This window comes from Liolophura sinensis, chromosome 10, assembly GCF_032854445.1.
Source record: "Liolophura sinensis isolate JHLJ2023 chromosome 10, CUHK_Ljap_v2, whole genome shotgun sequence".
Classification (NCBI taxonomy): Eukaryota; Metazoa; Mollusca; class Polyplacophora; order Chitonida; family Chitonidae; genus Liolophura; species Liolophura sinensis.
In genome coordinates this window covers 20267067-20284754 of record NC_088304.1, presented here as the reverse complement: position 1 = coordinate 20284754, position 17688 = coordinate 20267067, and the positions used below count along the sequence as shown (strand labels likewise).

The 17688-nt window shown below is 40.7% G+C and overlaps 1 protein-coding gene across 1 annotated transcript; it reads right to left on the bottom strand.

Moving 5' to 3' along the window:
* Positions 1-7787: 7787 nt before the first annotated feature.
* Positions 7788-16780, bottom strand: LOC135476984 (tryptophan decarboxylase-like). The gene is made up of 5 exons (XM_064757132.1): positions 16399-16780; positions 10172-10334; positions 9728-9881; positions 8908-9082; positions 7788-8389 (listed from the first exon to the last, which is right to left on the bottom strand). Exons 1-5 carry the CDS (start codon positions 16778-16780, stop codon positions 7788-7790), a joined length of 1476 nt encoding a protein of 491 aa, XP_064613202.1.
* Between the last annotated feature and the right edge of the window lie 908 nt (positions 16781-17688).

Genomic DNA, 17688 nt, shown 5'->3' with positions numbered 1-17688 from the left:
ATGTTTACTTACAATGAAAACATATTCACTGTGTATTTAATCTATATAACTGCTAGTCTGCTTTTCCCGTGACCCACATTAGGTTCACTAGGGTTCGTATATTGCCGTGGGTTGTATGGTGACTCAATCCACACCTGTACATAAAAGATTAAAATTACAGTGTTTTTAAACTTAGATTATCCGAAAATAATTATAATTTGTTTCCTCTCATTGTCGACAGTCTGACTAGTTTTTGTATAATGTTGTTCAAGGGCATATAAAATGACAGAGGTGGACCAGTACTCTTACTGTCAAGCAGTCCACTTTTTTAAAATTATTTCTTCCATAATTTACTTTCGTAGATCTTAAGGGGTTTGCGTTGAACGTTGTTATTGAAATTATTGTCCTGGAACGTCCCCTTTTTGTTGACGACTGAGTCTGTCTACGACTAGAGTATACCCGCAGCAAACATAGAAGGGTGACAGATATAACAAAGTACGTTCGTTTTCCAGAGCAAACATGCGGGCATGACAGATTCTTATAGCAAACATCCGTGCATGATAAATTCTTAAAGCAATCATACGGGCATGACAGATTCTCATAGCAAACATATAGGTATGAAAGATGATCATTATTACAGGTAACATGTTTACGTGTACTTTAAGGACGCCATCACCTGAGTTAATTCTGCCATGTTGGCCCCAAAGATAATCTTCCTTCCTGAGATAGCCGTCGCGGACGTCAGAGAAAACACCATGTGGGTCTAGCCAGTTATAGTGTTGAATGAACCAAATGAATTCCCTGAAACAAAGCGAAGAAAGAACGCGGGCATTGTGATGGAGCTTTTTGACTCGGAACGCGAGGTCTCGAATCCGGCTTTGAAGAACCATTTTTCACTTTTTCTGCTGAACATAATCACTCTCAACTAATTAATGACCTAGATATTTACCCACTGTTTTCAGAATGTCAAAAGTTTTAGTGCATAACTGTGATTCGCTGAGCGTTCTAGACGCTACTACGTGGCAGACGTTCCTATTACATTCATTAAACAATTTCAAAATGGAGATATAGATTCAACTTCTTCGCTATTGTTATACGCCCCGACATTAGGCGGAGCGTATTATATCATAGCGATTTTGTCCGTCTGTTTTTCTGTCCCTTCGTATTAGTGTCCAAGCTATATCTCCAATTGTTTTCTGCGTATAGTTTTCATTTTGGTGGATACATACATACACAGATGTCGATATGTCGCGTCTCACATTTGCCTATTTCCGCGATTGTCACGTTTGCCAGATTGCCATTTCACTGTTTATACTATATAAATAGATATGGTTTCGTGACCAGGCTATAAATGCAACTGTTTTCTGTGTAGAGTTTTTATTTTTCGTGGATACATAAATACACAGATGACGATTTGTCGCGACTCTCATTTGTTCATTTCCGCGGTTGACAAGATTATCAGACCGCCAGTTTCACGATATATCCTATACAGATAGATATAATTTCCTGTCCGGATTACAACTCCAACAGTTTTCTGCGAAGAGATTTCCTTTTAGGTGGATACATACATAAACATATTGGGGATATGTCGCGACTCACTTTTGTTATTTCCGCGGTTGTCATGGTTACCAGATTGCCATTTTTCCCATGTATACTATATAAATAGATAAGAATTCCTGCCCGTGCAATAACTCAATTTTTTATCTACAGTTTTAATTTTTGGTTGGTACATACATACACAGATGACGATGTGTCCATGCACGTATGGCCATTTCCGCGGTTGTCATGGCTACCAGATTGCCATTTCCCAATGTATAGTATACAGATAGATTTGATTTCTTGTCCGGGCTATTACTCTAACAGATTTCCACGTAAAATTTTAATTTTTAGTGGCTTCCATCAGGGGTGTTTGCCCATGGTTATTAGACAGATGAGAATGTGTCGCGACTCACATTTGTCAATTTCCGTGGTTGTCACGGTAGCCAGATATCCATTTTCCTTATGTATACAGTGTAAATAGATAGGGGTTCGTGTCCGGGCTATAGCTGTGCCTGTTTCCTTCGTAGTATTTTAAGTTTTGGAGGATACGTATGTAAAGGGAGCCTACCCAGGTTCGTAGGTTAAGATTCCAAACGGCGTGAAATAAACTTCGTGCGAGGAGTGGAGCTCAAACACCAGGTTTGTGAAACGAAGTGATAATTAAGAAACATAGCATAACTCTGGTCAAGACCTAAAAGAACAATTACGTGGCTTCCGATCTGCCCCAGGGAACATTTACAGAAGAGGTTAGGGGTGAGGAAAGGTCTAGATTTTGCCATGCTGGCTGCGTTGGGCTTAGGTTGCGACCAGAAGGAATCTACTTTGCGGGTACACCTTCTTGTACCAACGACAGTTGAGTGCACCTTATTTCATCTCTAAAACTTCCCACAAAGCCCAGAGTGTTCCTACGCTTCGAGGTTCTCCAGCTGTAACTATCTTTCGTGGCTTTTCCATATTTCCCTTTAAGCTCTAGAATCTTGGCTAGACATGGATCACTTCCCTGTAGCCTACGTAACTCGCCCACTGACCAATTGCGAAACAAATCAACAGCAGAACCTAGAGAACAATCCACTATCTCACCCTCGGACTCGTAACTACATGTACCTGATTGACAGAGGACACATGTTCGATCAAAAAGTCATATGTCTACAACACAGCAATCCACCTACCAACCATCCCTTCCGGGCACATAAAATTTCTTAGCCACCGCAACAAGGTGTGATCAGTCCTTAACACAAGCCATCTGCCACAAAGATAATGGTGGAAGTGTTTGATAAAAGAAACTACTGCCAACAACTCCCTATTCGTAGTGCCTTCTCTGATGTTTATTGAGTGTTTTTCCTGCGTAAGATATAACACATTCCTTACCACCCTGAACCTGCAATAGCACCGCTCCTATTCCAGTAGCACTGGTATCTGTATCTAAGATTAACTCTTCCTCTTGCAAAGAGTGCGCTAATATAGGGGAAGATGTCAATTGTTCTTTCAGTCCATCAAATACCAACTGACAGTCGTGGTCCCATCGAAACTTCACTGCTTTTCTAGTCAATCCTACAAGTGGTCTAGTGGACGACGACATTAAACTCACGACAGACCCTGTGTCTATCAACATCTCTGCAGTTCTTTCGGCCAAGTCTACCTTTCCAAAGAGACAGGACACCCTAACTGCACTAACGCTAACATGTGGCCAATTTGAGGAGGGCTGTACCAATGCCCTCCGACACAATACTATCTAGTTTAAAATCGTATTCCCCATATCATTTTATTGATCAACCTGTGTTTCTCCAACAACCTTGTCAGCACAATTACACCACAAATGCCCGCGTTTGTGGCATTTTAGGGCTACCTTTTCTAAAGCTGGTATATTTCTTAACTTCCTTTTTCAAACCTTCAAGTTGCTGCTCTATAGAAACAGTCAGCCTACGAATTTGCTCCCGAATCTGCTCTACCAAATATCCAAACCCACAGCTCTCATACACCCCATGTCAGTCTTTGTGCCGAAGTGTGGCTTGAGAAAAGGCTATTCAGTTCCTTCCCAGTTTCGTGCTCAACCGCATGAGCTGTGGCAGCTTTTTGGGTCTTTAGATGATTAAGCATAATATGCTTACTCACTTCTGTGCCTCCAATACCTGTCAGAAATTGCTCCAATACATTTTCTTCCTCATACTCCTTGGGCATATTTGGGAATGTCAAGCATCCCAAACGTCGTAGCGCATATCCAAAGGCAGTTGGTGGCTCTGCTGCAGAACCCACTTGTGACCGAAAAGAACACCGGTGAGCCATGTTCCTCTCCTGCGGGTCAAACCTTTTAACCAATACTGACTTCAAGTACATAATTTTTAATACAATCTTTGGAAAGATCCCCAAGGAGCTTTTGTGTATCTCCTCGCAGGCACATTGATGTTGTGCCATTTCAGTAGAATTCCGATCATTCCACGTGGCGACCTGTTGGTCTACCGATTGGTTCGCATTGCTAAGCAACACTAATCCACTGCCCATATTCCTACGCTTCTTTTGCGAATTTTTACATCCAGCGTCTTCTTCCCAATTCCTACCAGTGTTTTGAAACTGTACACCCCTACTAGACCTTCGTGCCGAGTCCACATCTGCAAAGCTGCTCTCAGAATTAGGTACGCATAGGTCATGATTTATTCCAGTCGTCATACTGGAATCCTGGTCACATAGTGTCATGGATTAAGATTCCAAACCGCGTGAAATACGCTTCGCACCAATTCGAGCCTGCTCAACAGAGCGGAACTCAAACATTACGGACATGAAACTTAATGATGACAATAATAAACAAAGGGAAAATCAAGAAACATAACTCTGGTCAAGATTTAAAAGAACATTTTATTGCAGAGGGAAGGGGCGGGGAAAATAAATTTCCACAAAAGTCGTTTCTGTCCAAACACAGCGTAGTTTGAATTGCCCCAATACCGTGGGTTTTCTAAACGAACTTGATCATCAGCAAAACATGTCCAAAAAGTTTTACAGACGAAAACTCTTCACAAATTGTACAAATGTATCCAAGGGAATTAACTCTTCTCCTACCCATACATACACAGATAACGGTGTGTCGCGACTCACACTTGCTCATTTCTACGCTTGTCATGATTACCACATTGCCAGCTTCCCTATATATATTTAATAGATAGATATGTTTCCCTGTCCGTGCTGCAAGTCGATGAAATGCCCCCTCTGGATGGATCTGAGCGATCGGTGATGAGTGGAAGAACTCCACGTTTGTCCCAGATGCTCTTGCATGTCCCATGTGGGGGCACAGAAGCTTCATTAACACGTATGATCGTCTTGAATGCAATGGAAAAAGGGCATGATAAATGACATTTTTGAACATGCGTAGAACCGGATTCGCATGTAAGGACTTCAACGGAAATTGAGATCACATACGTTTCCCATAACCACGTTGTAAAACTTAAAAATGATTTCTGCAAAATCATATCACACATATATATATGCAGGCTGTTCAAATTGATTTATAGCAATTGTCTGTACATATGTGGATGTACATAGGCATTGGTGTTACTTAAACTGTATTATCCAGGCGATTAAAGCGTGTATTATGCTAGAATAGAAGTTGTCGATAACAAAATGTGTATCTCAGTTGTGCTTTGATTGCATTTATATTTTTTTTATTTATTTGATTGGTGTTTTACGCCGGACTAAAGAATATTTCACTTATACCACAACTAGCATTATGATGGGAGGAAACCCACGACCATCTACAGGTTGCTAAACACCTTTCGCCTCGTGTGACCGGATGATAGGCCAGCATGAGGTTGACTTAAACTCACAGTGACCACATTGGTGAGGGGCTTCTGGGTCATTTCGTGCGAACCCCTTCGGCCACGGAGAACACGCCTTTGATTTTAACTGTTCATATATCCAGTGTGGCGATCTAATTCAACACATTGAATAGACTCCCCTATCCCCGGGTTAAGCGACATTAGACAAAATCATCAATCAGAGCGCCAGAGATTCTGGACGGTCTGTTTATATTTACTCACAAGAACATTATACTAATTGTGATACTTTAGAAACTTAGAGTGAAGACACTTGGCGGAATAACCTTGACAAGCTTGTTTTTGTTGTAATAACTTGGAACGTTGATAGAAATCGTCACACAACACACATGACCTAACAAACGCTACAAGGCGAGATATATACACGCGATATCCAGAACACTTTGGTATATTGCTGTTCAAGTACGAATAATTTACAATGTCAGCATTAAAACTATCCCTTTTGTAAAGTTTGGGAGAAAGGAAACCTCTTTGGACTTTGTACAAATATAGGTCCAGATAAGATGTACCATCAAGAGAATCTGTGGTTTCCGTCAAATCCAGTGGTGTGTGTATTTATCTTTCATAGAGTTTGCTAGATACGGATTGTTCAAAGCTAACAGATCATCAATACGCAATTCAGTGAATGAGAAAGATCGAAGCTGATATAGTTTCTACATATAGTCGAATTCATATGAGAACGGGTATAGGCCGGCCAATTTTGTACCCATAGGAATACTTATACACTGTTGATCCCATGACTCGTAACTTTTGTGTGCAGTGGAACTGAAGAAGGCCTTGATGTCTTTGACGTTAATATAGTAGTGGCCGGTTTTATTAAATACTGAAAGAATAAGTGATGGAATTCTATCCATAAAATCCGTGTGAGGAATAGTAGCATAGAAAGTGGAGAAATCCCAAGTAGGTATGTCCTTGTACGGTACAGGTATTTGAGCGTCTAGTTCTTCAGTGAGGCGTTTAGAGTTTTTATTTATCCGCATATAGTTGACGCCTAAAACATTTCCTTTCCCCAGAATGACTGTTCTTCTTGTAGTACCATCGTTAAGAGAGTCGATACAAGTTTGGTTGTGCACCTTTTTGACCCTGCAGTGGATGTTTGCATGATGATTTATGCATGGTTTGGAATCCAGTAAAGTTGTGGTATGTTGGTGTGAGGGGAAGGTACGGATATACGTTTCAGTTTGGGAAAGAACTGGTCTATTTTCAAATAGTTCCTTCAGAGTATACGTTGTTTGACTTTCAAATGAGTATTAGTATTAATATGGTGGATTGCATACACAACCCTTTTCTTAGCTAGTTCCAGCGAAGTTTCAAAGCCTGAAGATTCGGACTTCTCGGTTTTAGACCACCTTTGGCAAAGTTTTCAAATGCTGAAAAGATTATTTTTTATTAGCTCACATGTTTAACTTTCTGGACTCGGAAACCACAAAAGCAGACAAAGTAAGTCATAATTGTTTACAATATCAAGGTTACCGGTCATGACGTGTTGACATGGATGGTAAATGAGGTCTCACAATTCACAATCACAACTGTATCTACAAGATGTATAATCACACATCTCAAAATATTTGACTGCTTTCGCGTGATTACTTGTTTAAGACATCTTATTAAACTTCCTCCAACCATTGTTGCGTTGACTCCTATAAACAATTGCATTGTGTTAGAATCCTGTGATTGACGAGATGTGACGTTGTCAATTAATGGGAAAACTGGACTGCAAGCTCTGCCATCCAAAATAGTTTTCGATCACGGAGTTTCCGTTCGACATCGGAATCGATATCCTTTGAAGTGACATCGATCATGACTATTATCTTATGCTTATATTTATGTAAATTTATATACTTATGGCTCTTGCTTATTATTAATTATTAGCATCGGTGTCAAAATAAAGAGAGCACCAAATGAGTACATGTATTGAAAGAGTATCTTACCCAAAGTTTAAAGGCTGTACGTTTATAATGGTTTGTAATATCGCTGTTCAAAATAAAACTATCATTACTAGACACTACCAATGTTTACCTTTTGTATTATACATGTATAATACCAATGCGGTCGTTGTGAGTTCAAGTGCAGCACACGCTGGCTTCCTCTCCTGGCGTACGTGGTATAGTCTGCCAGCAACCTGCAGATGGTCGTTGTCATTCCGAGTTCTGACCGGCATCCTCCCACCATAATTCTGGCCACTGTCGTATAAGTGAAATATACTTGAGTACGGCGTAAAACACCATTCAAATAAATAAGAAAAATAACACGTTAGTCTGCAGCACACTACAGCGACTTATTATAAATATCATATCAGAATTACGCTGACATGTGCTTAATTGTAATCGTAACTGTACATTCTAAAAATTGTCTGTCTTTACACTGTCTTTTAGACGAGCTTTTGCAGTAAGTAACTGAGAAAATTCATGTATAAATATTTTAGCCACTGTGTGTCTTCTTGATCATTTAAAGTCTTGTAACGAAAATGTCTTTTTCTCTTAAAATGACATCTAAGTTCCTCCTGATGGCGGACAATGCGATGTCAACATCCTCGATGTGGGAACGGAAGGACAAAATGCATAACCGGATGTAGAACAAGCCGTCTGCTGTTGTCGGTGTCATACAGACTTGTCCCTCCTTGGCTATCAGCTCGTGCCATTTGCGCGTGACGTCATTTCCGTCTTCACTGCCAGGTTGAAAGTACCGGAAGGCGATGACAGTCAGATCGGGCTCCGTGCACGTGACAACATCGGCCATATCACGAATTGATTTGAAGGCGTATTTCGTTAGTCGCACTTTTTCTCGCAACGCCGTTTTAATCATCTCTGTGCCCAGACTCTTCAACATAAACCACACCGGAAATGCTCTGAAGGGTCGGGTCAACTCGAAACCGAAGTCAGTCGGTGAATAACCGTCCTCGTCAGTTGAATCTGAAATAAACGGGGCGCTGTCTCTTGCCATTGCCCACTTCAAAAGTTTCCCATCCCGTACAAGCACGGCGGCCGATCCATATGGGGCCGAGAGGGATTTGTGAAAATCCAATGCCACAGAGTCGGACATGTTTATCCCTGAAGCAAGAGGAGAAGACGTCATTAGGGACTTAATCGTTTAGTGTGTTTTTCCCTATCTTTATACCTTATTTGTATAACAAAAACTCAAACTCTTGACAAGGTATCCTTTAAGGCTGACCATAGGAAAGCTTTTTAAGAAACATGTAATTCCCAAAATGCCAAAACGGTGAAGTAATAGAATGAAAACGATCCTTAATCTCCTTAACGATCCTTAAAATGTTTTGAAATGTTAACTACTTATATACTGGAAAGCTAACGCCTGTACCTGGAATCCCCAGCTCCACATGTACATGGAATTACACTTCAGTTGGTGACTAAATGTTTTAAATATTTTTGGAGAAATTGGTGAGAAGAATTTTTTATATTTTGCATTAGAGGTGTTGCAGTATCCTTAAATCTTGTCGACATTCTCACTTTTATTTGTGTGGGATTTTTATCGTCGTGTATAGATAGCCACATCTGCTGTTTTCAGCTGTCATAGCATCCCACCTTCAAAAGTACCTTTGTATTCTCACCTTCACATCGCTTCTTCACAGCCTCGTCTAACATCAGGCACCCTCCAATAGCAGCATCCACGTGAAACCACAGACCGTGTTTCTGGGCCACCTCGCTGATATCTCCCAGTGGGTCGATCGTTCCCAGGCCGGTAGTGCCGACTGTGCCAACCACCATAAAGGGATACAACCCGGCCTGGAACACAGAACATTTGAACATTAGTTTATACTAGTGTGGCTATAGGTACATTTGTTTTGCTGGAACGTATTTGAGGTCAGTAACTAGTGTTGTGTCCGTTATATGTTAACGAGATTAGGTTGTCTAGTTCGTTAAACACCATGTATTCATGTATGTGTAACTGTGACTGATGGTCCACCAGGGCCGAGTGTTTGCACTATTTCGCAGCACAATTATTCAGATGGACCTCACCAATGTGGTCGATGTGAGTTCCACTCCAGTTCATGCTGGTTTCGTTTCCGTTTATACAGGGCGGAGATCTGTCAGGATTCTGCGTTTTCCTCCCACCATAGACTTGGACGTCATCGTGTAAATGAGATATTCTTGAGAACGACGTCAAACACCAAACACATAAATAAATAACTTTATTATGTAACTCATTATGTAAGATTTCAGTAGCAAAACTAATTTTATATATACATCTACCAATTTGTGTACGTTCTTGCTGAATACTACATTTCACTGCATTACTATTTTAGCTGGGTAAGAAATACAGCAACCTATAAATTAGCATAAAAAATATTAAATTTGTCTATATCCTATGTGAAATTTTGCTATACAGAATCATACTGAAGCTATTCCTTTCTTTGTGGTGATATGTACCTCTCGGTCTTCCATTATCTGCTTTTCCAGTTTTCTGGAATCCATTCTGTATTTCACGGTAGGCACATGTCTTACAATAACGTCCGCCAGGCCAACAACTCGCAGAGCTCTTGTATGGGAAAAGTGTGCTAGGTCTGTCATGTACACCACCGATCTATTAACGAAGAATAATTACGTCTTACTTGGAAACGTGTTCTGTAAGATAGAGCTTTGGTGAATTTATTATGTAAAAAGTGCTCAACAACTCTAATACGTGGCTCGTTGAGACTACCGCCAACAAAATGCATCATGCTACGTGTGAGCTATAGCCTACAGACTATTTCGTATTCTGCAAAACTGATTCGAGTTTCATAGAGACAATTTTTACAGCCCATCCCATTTCCCTTAGACCCATTTTAGTAGAAAATGCTCAAATAACTTATATTTCTCACTGCAACTACGTACCTACGGAACTGGCTGCTGTCCGCCAGTTTAACATGGCGGGCTGTGGAGAAAGCCACTATAGCCCCCATGGAGGTTCCGGAGACTGTGCATCCTCGGGCTTGCTCGGGATATCCGATGATGTCATTCACCCATCTTAGTACACTCAATTCAATGTCACAGCTACCTGCAGAGGACATTCAACCAAATGTACCAAATCAGATGTACAGTGAGTAGTTATAAAGCAGGTTACTATATACATGTCCGCAATACGGGCAATTAGATCCTAGATTTGCCTCCCAACTGAAGGAGCATGGGTTGGGTAATAATGCCAGATAGACATGACAGGCTGTTGAGACACAAATGAATTTCTGCACTGTTATTTTACTGACAGGTTGAATATACTGACACGCTTTAAAAACGCACCAACATGAATCCATGAAAATATCATGATAATTTGAGAATAAGAACAGAAATATTGACGGTTAGAAATTAAAGAAGGGCCAAAAACGTTGTCAGGTTTGATAGTCTTTGTGTGAAAGGCCACTCAAAGGCTGTCAGCACAATCGCTATTGCAGCAGTAATGATGCCATCACCTTGATTGAAGTTGAACTGACTACAGGGGGCAGAGCAGCACGGTTTGGGTGTCAGCACAGTATTATCACAAGACCGAACAAACTATGGTTATTTCGACCAAGGCATGGCGTTCTCTTCTCTTACGAATTTCACCTCAGGAACACCTACGGACCTATGCGTTTCCGGCGTTGCCGTGGTGAAGGTTATCTTGAAAATTGTGTTATGCAAGCTAATCAATGGGGTGGCGAAAGTGTGATGGTTTGAGGCGATGGTTTCATCACAGAACGCATCTCCATATATGTACTGGTCGTGTTATGCGGTTTACTACAGGAACGTCATTTTCAAACGTCGCGTTGTACCATAGTTTGGTCAACACCAAGAGTTGCATACTTTCTAACAGGACAACACCAAGAGTTGCATGCTTTCTAACAGGACAACAACAGGAGTTGCATACATTTACTTTCTAACAGGACAACACCAGAGCACAAATAGCAGGGCTTCCTGCCACAGAATGATGTACTTGTAGTTACATGGTTACTGAGTGATAAAATACACAAATACATGGTGTCATTAATCCTCATATTGGGCCAAGCGCAGGAATTTATCCTGCAAAGACACAGTCAATTCAATGCAGAAGATGGGTGTATAGGTGAATCGATTCAGTGATGTGTGAACTGCATTCACAACACAACACAGCAGACACATTTAACGTCGTCTGCAGGATTCCAGACAGTCAAGGTCACGTTGGGTACAGACATATTCTCGAATCCTGCAGACGACGTCAATTGTGTCTGCTGAGTAGGTTATCTCCCTTTGTTTCGGTCCATCGATGGTCACATCGCTGAAGCAAGTTCGGTTTTCTGCACTGAATTGATGGACCCTTGCTAGATAAATTCGTTACATGGTGACCCAGTGATAAGATACACAAATACATGGCGTCAGCAATCGTCACATTGGGCGAGGCGTACGAATTTATCCTGCAAAGAGGTCTCGCTCAATTATTAACACCATATATTTGCGTATCCTTTCACTGAGAGATCTTGTAATTAATAATATCTGTAACTCACCTGCCCGTTGTTGTCTATTGAAGAGCAGAGTACTGAGGGATAAATTTTAATCCATCACCTGCCTTGTATTAATGTGATTGTATATTGAATGCGATGAGATGGTGACATCACTGCATGTTTTTACCTAATTCTCCTTAAGCCTTTGTGCTGGGGGTGGGGCGTGTAATTTGCCACTACGTATGCTTTGACATGAACAGTTTGAATAAAACCCCGACCGAGATAACCTAATAAGACGCCTGTTTCACTGGTATCGTGTGACCATTTACCACCTAGCACGCTGTCGTCGCTGCTCAAGTTTTGCTCTCTAAGCTGTACGTCTTTAATCATATTATTTCCCGATCTATCGCCCGACAAGCACTAATGGGACGGCGACCCCAAATTGCCAGCTGTACAGATCTCGCACTTACCATAGGCTACAACATAAATGGCATAAGATACCATAAACTGTTATCTACCGATCGTGTCCATAAGAAAGGCAATGCAATTTTAAGACAATTTAGGCAAAAAGGCAATTTGCATTGTTTACAATGCAGACAGAGGTGGTCATACCAGTAATGACTTTATCTTTGGACCTCTTGTGTTTTCCATTCCCTCTTCATTAAAATATTGTACTTTCCAATGACAGTTGTCATAACTAGTGCGTATCTGATTTATATGAGTGTGAATGTAATACACAGCCAACACCATATTTAGTTTAGCGTCAGTTCCACTTTTCACCTCTTGTTCGTTTTTAATGCGTTTCAGTATATATCAGAAATTTCTCTATATTGGGTAGAGCTGAAAACTATTTATCCCTTTAAAGTTTACCAAGGTAAGAAAATTCTTCGCTTGGGCAGCAAAAACTAAACAAAACAGATGGCGGTCATGCTAGGCTGCTTTTTTGATATGCTGTGGGGAAAAGTGTAAGCTGCGCGTTCTGATATGGCAGTGCACCACACAAAAGGGGATATATATATATATATATATATATATATATATATATATATATATATATATATATATATATATATATATATATATATATATATATATATATATATGTGTGTGTGTGTCTTTCGGATTGATAAAATTGATAAATTTTTGCCACGTACCTGTATATGACTCGGTAGCTTCATTCACCCCTGACCGTATCTAGCATTATAAAAATTAAACCGTTACCCTGACCTTGCTAATTTATGCATCGATGATATCTATGTCACCCGTTAATTCAGTTCTATGTTCAAGTCAATCGGTCGAGGAAAGGCCGGCTTTTTCACGAAAGTGAACCATGTTCGAATCCGAAATACCGAAAAATAATCAACCAATTGAGGGGCCTCCGTGGATCAGTCGGTTAGCGCCCTAGCGCAGCGTAATGACCCAGGAGCTTCTCACCAATGCGGTCGCTGTGAGTTCAAGTCCAGCTCATGATGCCTTCCTCTCCGGCCGTAAGTGGGAAGGTCTGCCAGCAACCTGCGGATGGTCGTGGGTTTCTCCCGGGCTGTGCCCGGTTTCCACCCACCATAATGCTGGCCGCTGTCGTATAAGTGAAATATTCCTGAGTACGGCGTAAAACACCAAGCAATCAAATCAACCAACTGAAACATATTTGTATATGTGGGTTTACATCTCTATTGTTTACAATCTATTAATTGACTAATGTACTGCTGTACAGTCCTCGAGCCATTTTTACTTGATTGACTGGTCAAATTTATGGACTGCCCGGAGTAGCCCACTGACCATTTGCCAGATACAGCTGTACCGGATAATCAACTTCGCCCCAGCCGAAACAGCGAGAACTACATTTGAGCGTGAACTCAGTGGTCAAGACCCCAGTAAACACTGCGAGCCGGGGTCGAGTTTACAAACTATCGGCACACTATGCCATCAGCGTATTTACCATGGTGACGTATCTCCCAGCTTGTTATTTTCGTATGCGACTGCATTGTAAAACAGACCCCAGAGCATAAAACAAATAGGTGCCCTTTGTGAAACCGGTGTTTTTTTCCATGCAAGGCTGTTGCATGTTTTTGAGAAAATCAAAAAGACTGAAAGTTTTACCTGGGCTTACAAATGGGGCTAGTGGTAGAGTATGTGCGATGCTGGCCAGATACTCTGAAACTGAATAGAGGAGATGACCGGATCCTGGTACTAAACCGAAAAAGGTTGGGTGGCTCATATCTACACCTACAACAAACAAAGGCGGAAGGTCAGAATGATACGCATTGCGGAAGTTTTCCCACGTAAAATAGTTGTAAGTCTGGACTTTTACTTTATATACCTTTTTGTGGGCAGAGCGGTAAGGTATATACTCATCCGTTGGATGAGAACAATAATTCAGCTTAAAAACGGAGAGGCGATTGCGGGGTTAAGTTAAGGTGAATTTTTAAGCCAGAAGTCTTAAGTGAGATCGACACTGATTCGCTCAGTTGGTTTCCAGGACAAATTATAGCTAATGAGGGCAAGCGAGAGACCAGACCAAGTCCAGCTGCTTGACAAATTGAAAACAGTTGACCCGGGTCTGGAATAGCTTCATTCACACATAAACCTAATACCTCCCACACGTACTCTGGATACGATTGTTAAATACGCCCTTGACACAAAAGCATTTAGCAAAAAAACTCGTAAGAAGAACAAACTGATAATTGTCTTTACCATAAACAACAACAGTATAAAAATTAGAAGCAGGATAGCGTCAACTGTGTGATAGTTAAAAAATGGCCACATGTAACCGGTGCAATAAGGCCTCTTTGTTAATTTACCTGAGCAACAGTCTTTTTTTCTAACTGTTCACTTAAACGCTGAAATAATAGGAAAAGCGGTGAAAGCCTCACGTGAAAATTAGCTATCACGTCGAAAAACCTATTAGCTTTCGATTGTCAGTATGGTTTCTTATAGTGGATAGACAGATATCGATGCAATAAATTGGATTTTGCGGTTAGTTTAAGTGTTAAGCTGATGCACAGTTATGAGCAGGGGACTGAGAACGGATGGCCGTTCCACAATGCGTACAAGATGGGCTGGATACTGATTTAACTTGTCAGGGTGAGCTGGCAAGAAAACTGTCTCGAGAGAATAATTGCTTGAAGAAAAGTATTGTGACTTTGCCTTATTATTCCTTAGTAAAGTTAGATTTATTACGAAAATTTCTTCCCAAAATCGAATGAAAGAGTCAAATCTGTTATCAGTCAGAAGGGTTCGCTTCGGGAACAGTAGATTTAGGGTCAGTCCAGGGTCGAGTCACACCTAAGGCCTTAAAAGAGGAAGTTGTCACTTCCTGGCTTGGTGTTCAGCAACGACTGGTTGACCCTTATCAGTATAATGGCTTGAGTGGGGCAGCTTACTTGCCTTAAGTAAGGCGTGTCAGTAAAGCAGCACTAGATAAAATAGCAGTGGAACTCCGTCCCGCAACAAGGAGGAACATTACATGTACTCTAAGGGTTCCATAGTCGTCATATGACTGAAAAATTGTTACTTGCGACGTTAAACCCAAAGCCCTCACTCAATCAATCAGAAGGTCCTGCTATGTTGAGTAAATTCCCGTAAGTCCGTAACAGCCACCTATACCAAATACCTCCACCCATGCAGGATGAAAAGCAGCAGGACGGCTAAAACACAAACATCGCCTCGCGCCGCACTAAAAGAAACACTTGCCCTTCGAACACACAGCAGAGCTGACACTCTTTGGTTGGGTATTACTCTTTGGTTGGGTTTTTGTTTGTATTTTCTCATTGTCACATTGTTTAATACCGATGTTACGGAAGAGATCTTAGTTTTTGTGACGTCACATGGCAAAATGAGGTCACCAAACTAGTGGGTAGGTACTGAAGATTGTTTGCTATTTATTTTGTTAATAAGGAGTGTAGAATTTTTTTTAAATATTTTGTTTAAATGTTTTAAACATTTCTGGAATACTGCTTTATGAATTAATTCTGCTTGAATGGCTAGCTTTATGTTTATTTTAAAGCCATCAGATTATCTATATACCGTTTAGTTAATGTTAATGGGTCTGGTGAGGAGAACGTACGAGAACAGGTGTAGGTCAACTTATAGGCCAATGGTGGGGGGTGCAATTTGTACCCATTGGAAGACCTATACAGTGTTCGTATATGGTTTCCCCAAATTTTGCACAGATGTTATTAATGAGAACCTCAAGCAACTCGATGAACAACGAAACATCCCATGAATGGTTACCCTTGTCTGTAGGTGAACTGAAGGCTTTGTTGGCTTGACCGTTAATGTAGCGATAACCAGTATTATTAAACACCGATACATTTAGTGTTAAAATACTATAATTTGTTATTTATTATTTGATTGGTGTTTCACGCCGTACTCACTTATATTTCATTTATATTCGAGCGGCCATCAGTATGTTGGGAGGAAACCCACGACCATCCGCAGGTTGTTGACAGACCTTCTATCATTTAAATCTGTGTGAGGACTTGTAGTATAGATAGTGGAGAAATGTCAAGTAGAGATGTCCTTATACTGTACGTGTATATTAGCGTCTTGTTCTTCAGTGAGACGTTTGGCTCAGCATAAGCTGTCGTGGGTAGAACGTGGTTGATGACTTAAAAGCAAGATGTAATTTCTAATGATCAAGTTTGTCTGAACATATTAAATGACGCTTACCTGAGCGTACAACGTGCTGGTCAAACACACGTATCAACTCCTCTAATCTTAGTGGGTCATTTCCAATCTGCATTATACTTTCTAGCCTTTTAGTTTGTCTGCTTCCTTCATTTTGAAACTGAATACTTGGGTTGAAACGATGTGGTATTGAAATTTCAGATGTACCGTTGACCTCATTACCACGGTTTGAAGTAGCTGATGGCCAATGTTCCCTCTTGGACGATTGAATCTCAGGGTTTTTCATACGGCTCAGGAAAAGTTTTGTATAGTCTGCCAAAGCTTTTAGTGCGTTGTTCTGCATGGCCTCATCCTCTGTATATTCCCACTTGTCGGCGATATCACGGAGCTGCCGTCTCTCTTCCGCTTCATATTGACGTTCCATTACAAATTCTGGCTAGCAAATGATATCCGTAGAACATCCAAAGAAGATATGTACCAGGCAAATGGACCAGTCTCCTATCAGAATTGTAAGCCTACATACCAAGAGTTCAGAACAGCCTCACGACGAAAATGCTGACATGTCTTACATTTTTAGTAGGTCGAAGTAACACTTGGCTAGTCATGCATCATATAAAAGGACAGTACATGACCCCGGGGCAATTTAACAAGGAAATATAGATTCACCTTCTTGGTCATTTTTCTCTATTTTTAGGGGAAAAATTCATGTAAATGACTAACCAAGAGCAAAAGGCATTTATGTGACTGATCGCAAAAGATATGTTGAAAACAATCTGTTTTCATCTTGTTACGCCGTAGCAAAACAAACTTATAGAGGAACTATCGGCCAAAGGGATACACTGCGGGTGACAAGTAATGCTCTTTATAACGTAATTATTTGTAATTTAAACAAAAAATTATTCTTTCTCGGTTTAAATGTATGTGGAGCCTCACAGTATCAGACCTATGCTCCTTGGAGCTCATGACACTTATTGTCTTTATAGAGACAAGAAAAATAATTTTAAAAAAGAACATGAAAATTGGGAAAGTCAAAGCAGTTTGATTCCATTTGATTCAATCTGTCGTCGCTGATCTGGTTTTTCTCTCTCTATGCTGTACCCTTACGGATTCAAAGCTAAACTAGCTTCATCATCAGAATGGGTTCTGGACTGAGGTAAACTTGTAGGCAATAGAGTTGATCCAACATACGGGAATTCGAATGACCGCATTGTATTACATAAAGTATGCATGGATAAAACGGACTAGTGACCAGAGACAATGACTCTAGCCCCATGTTTTATACAAGTAGAGGGTTTCGGACAAAACGGTATTTACATTGAGAACTGGAAAAAA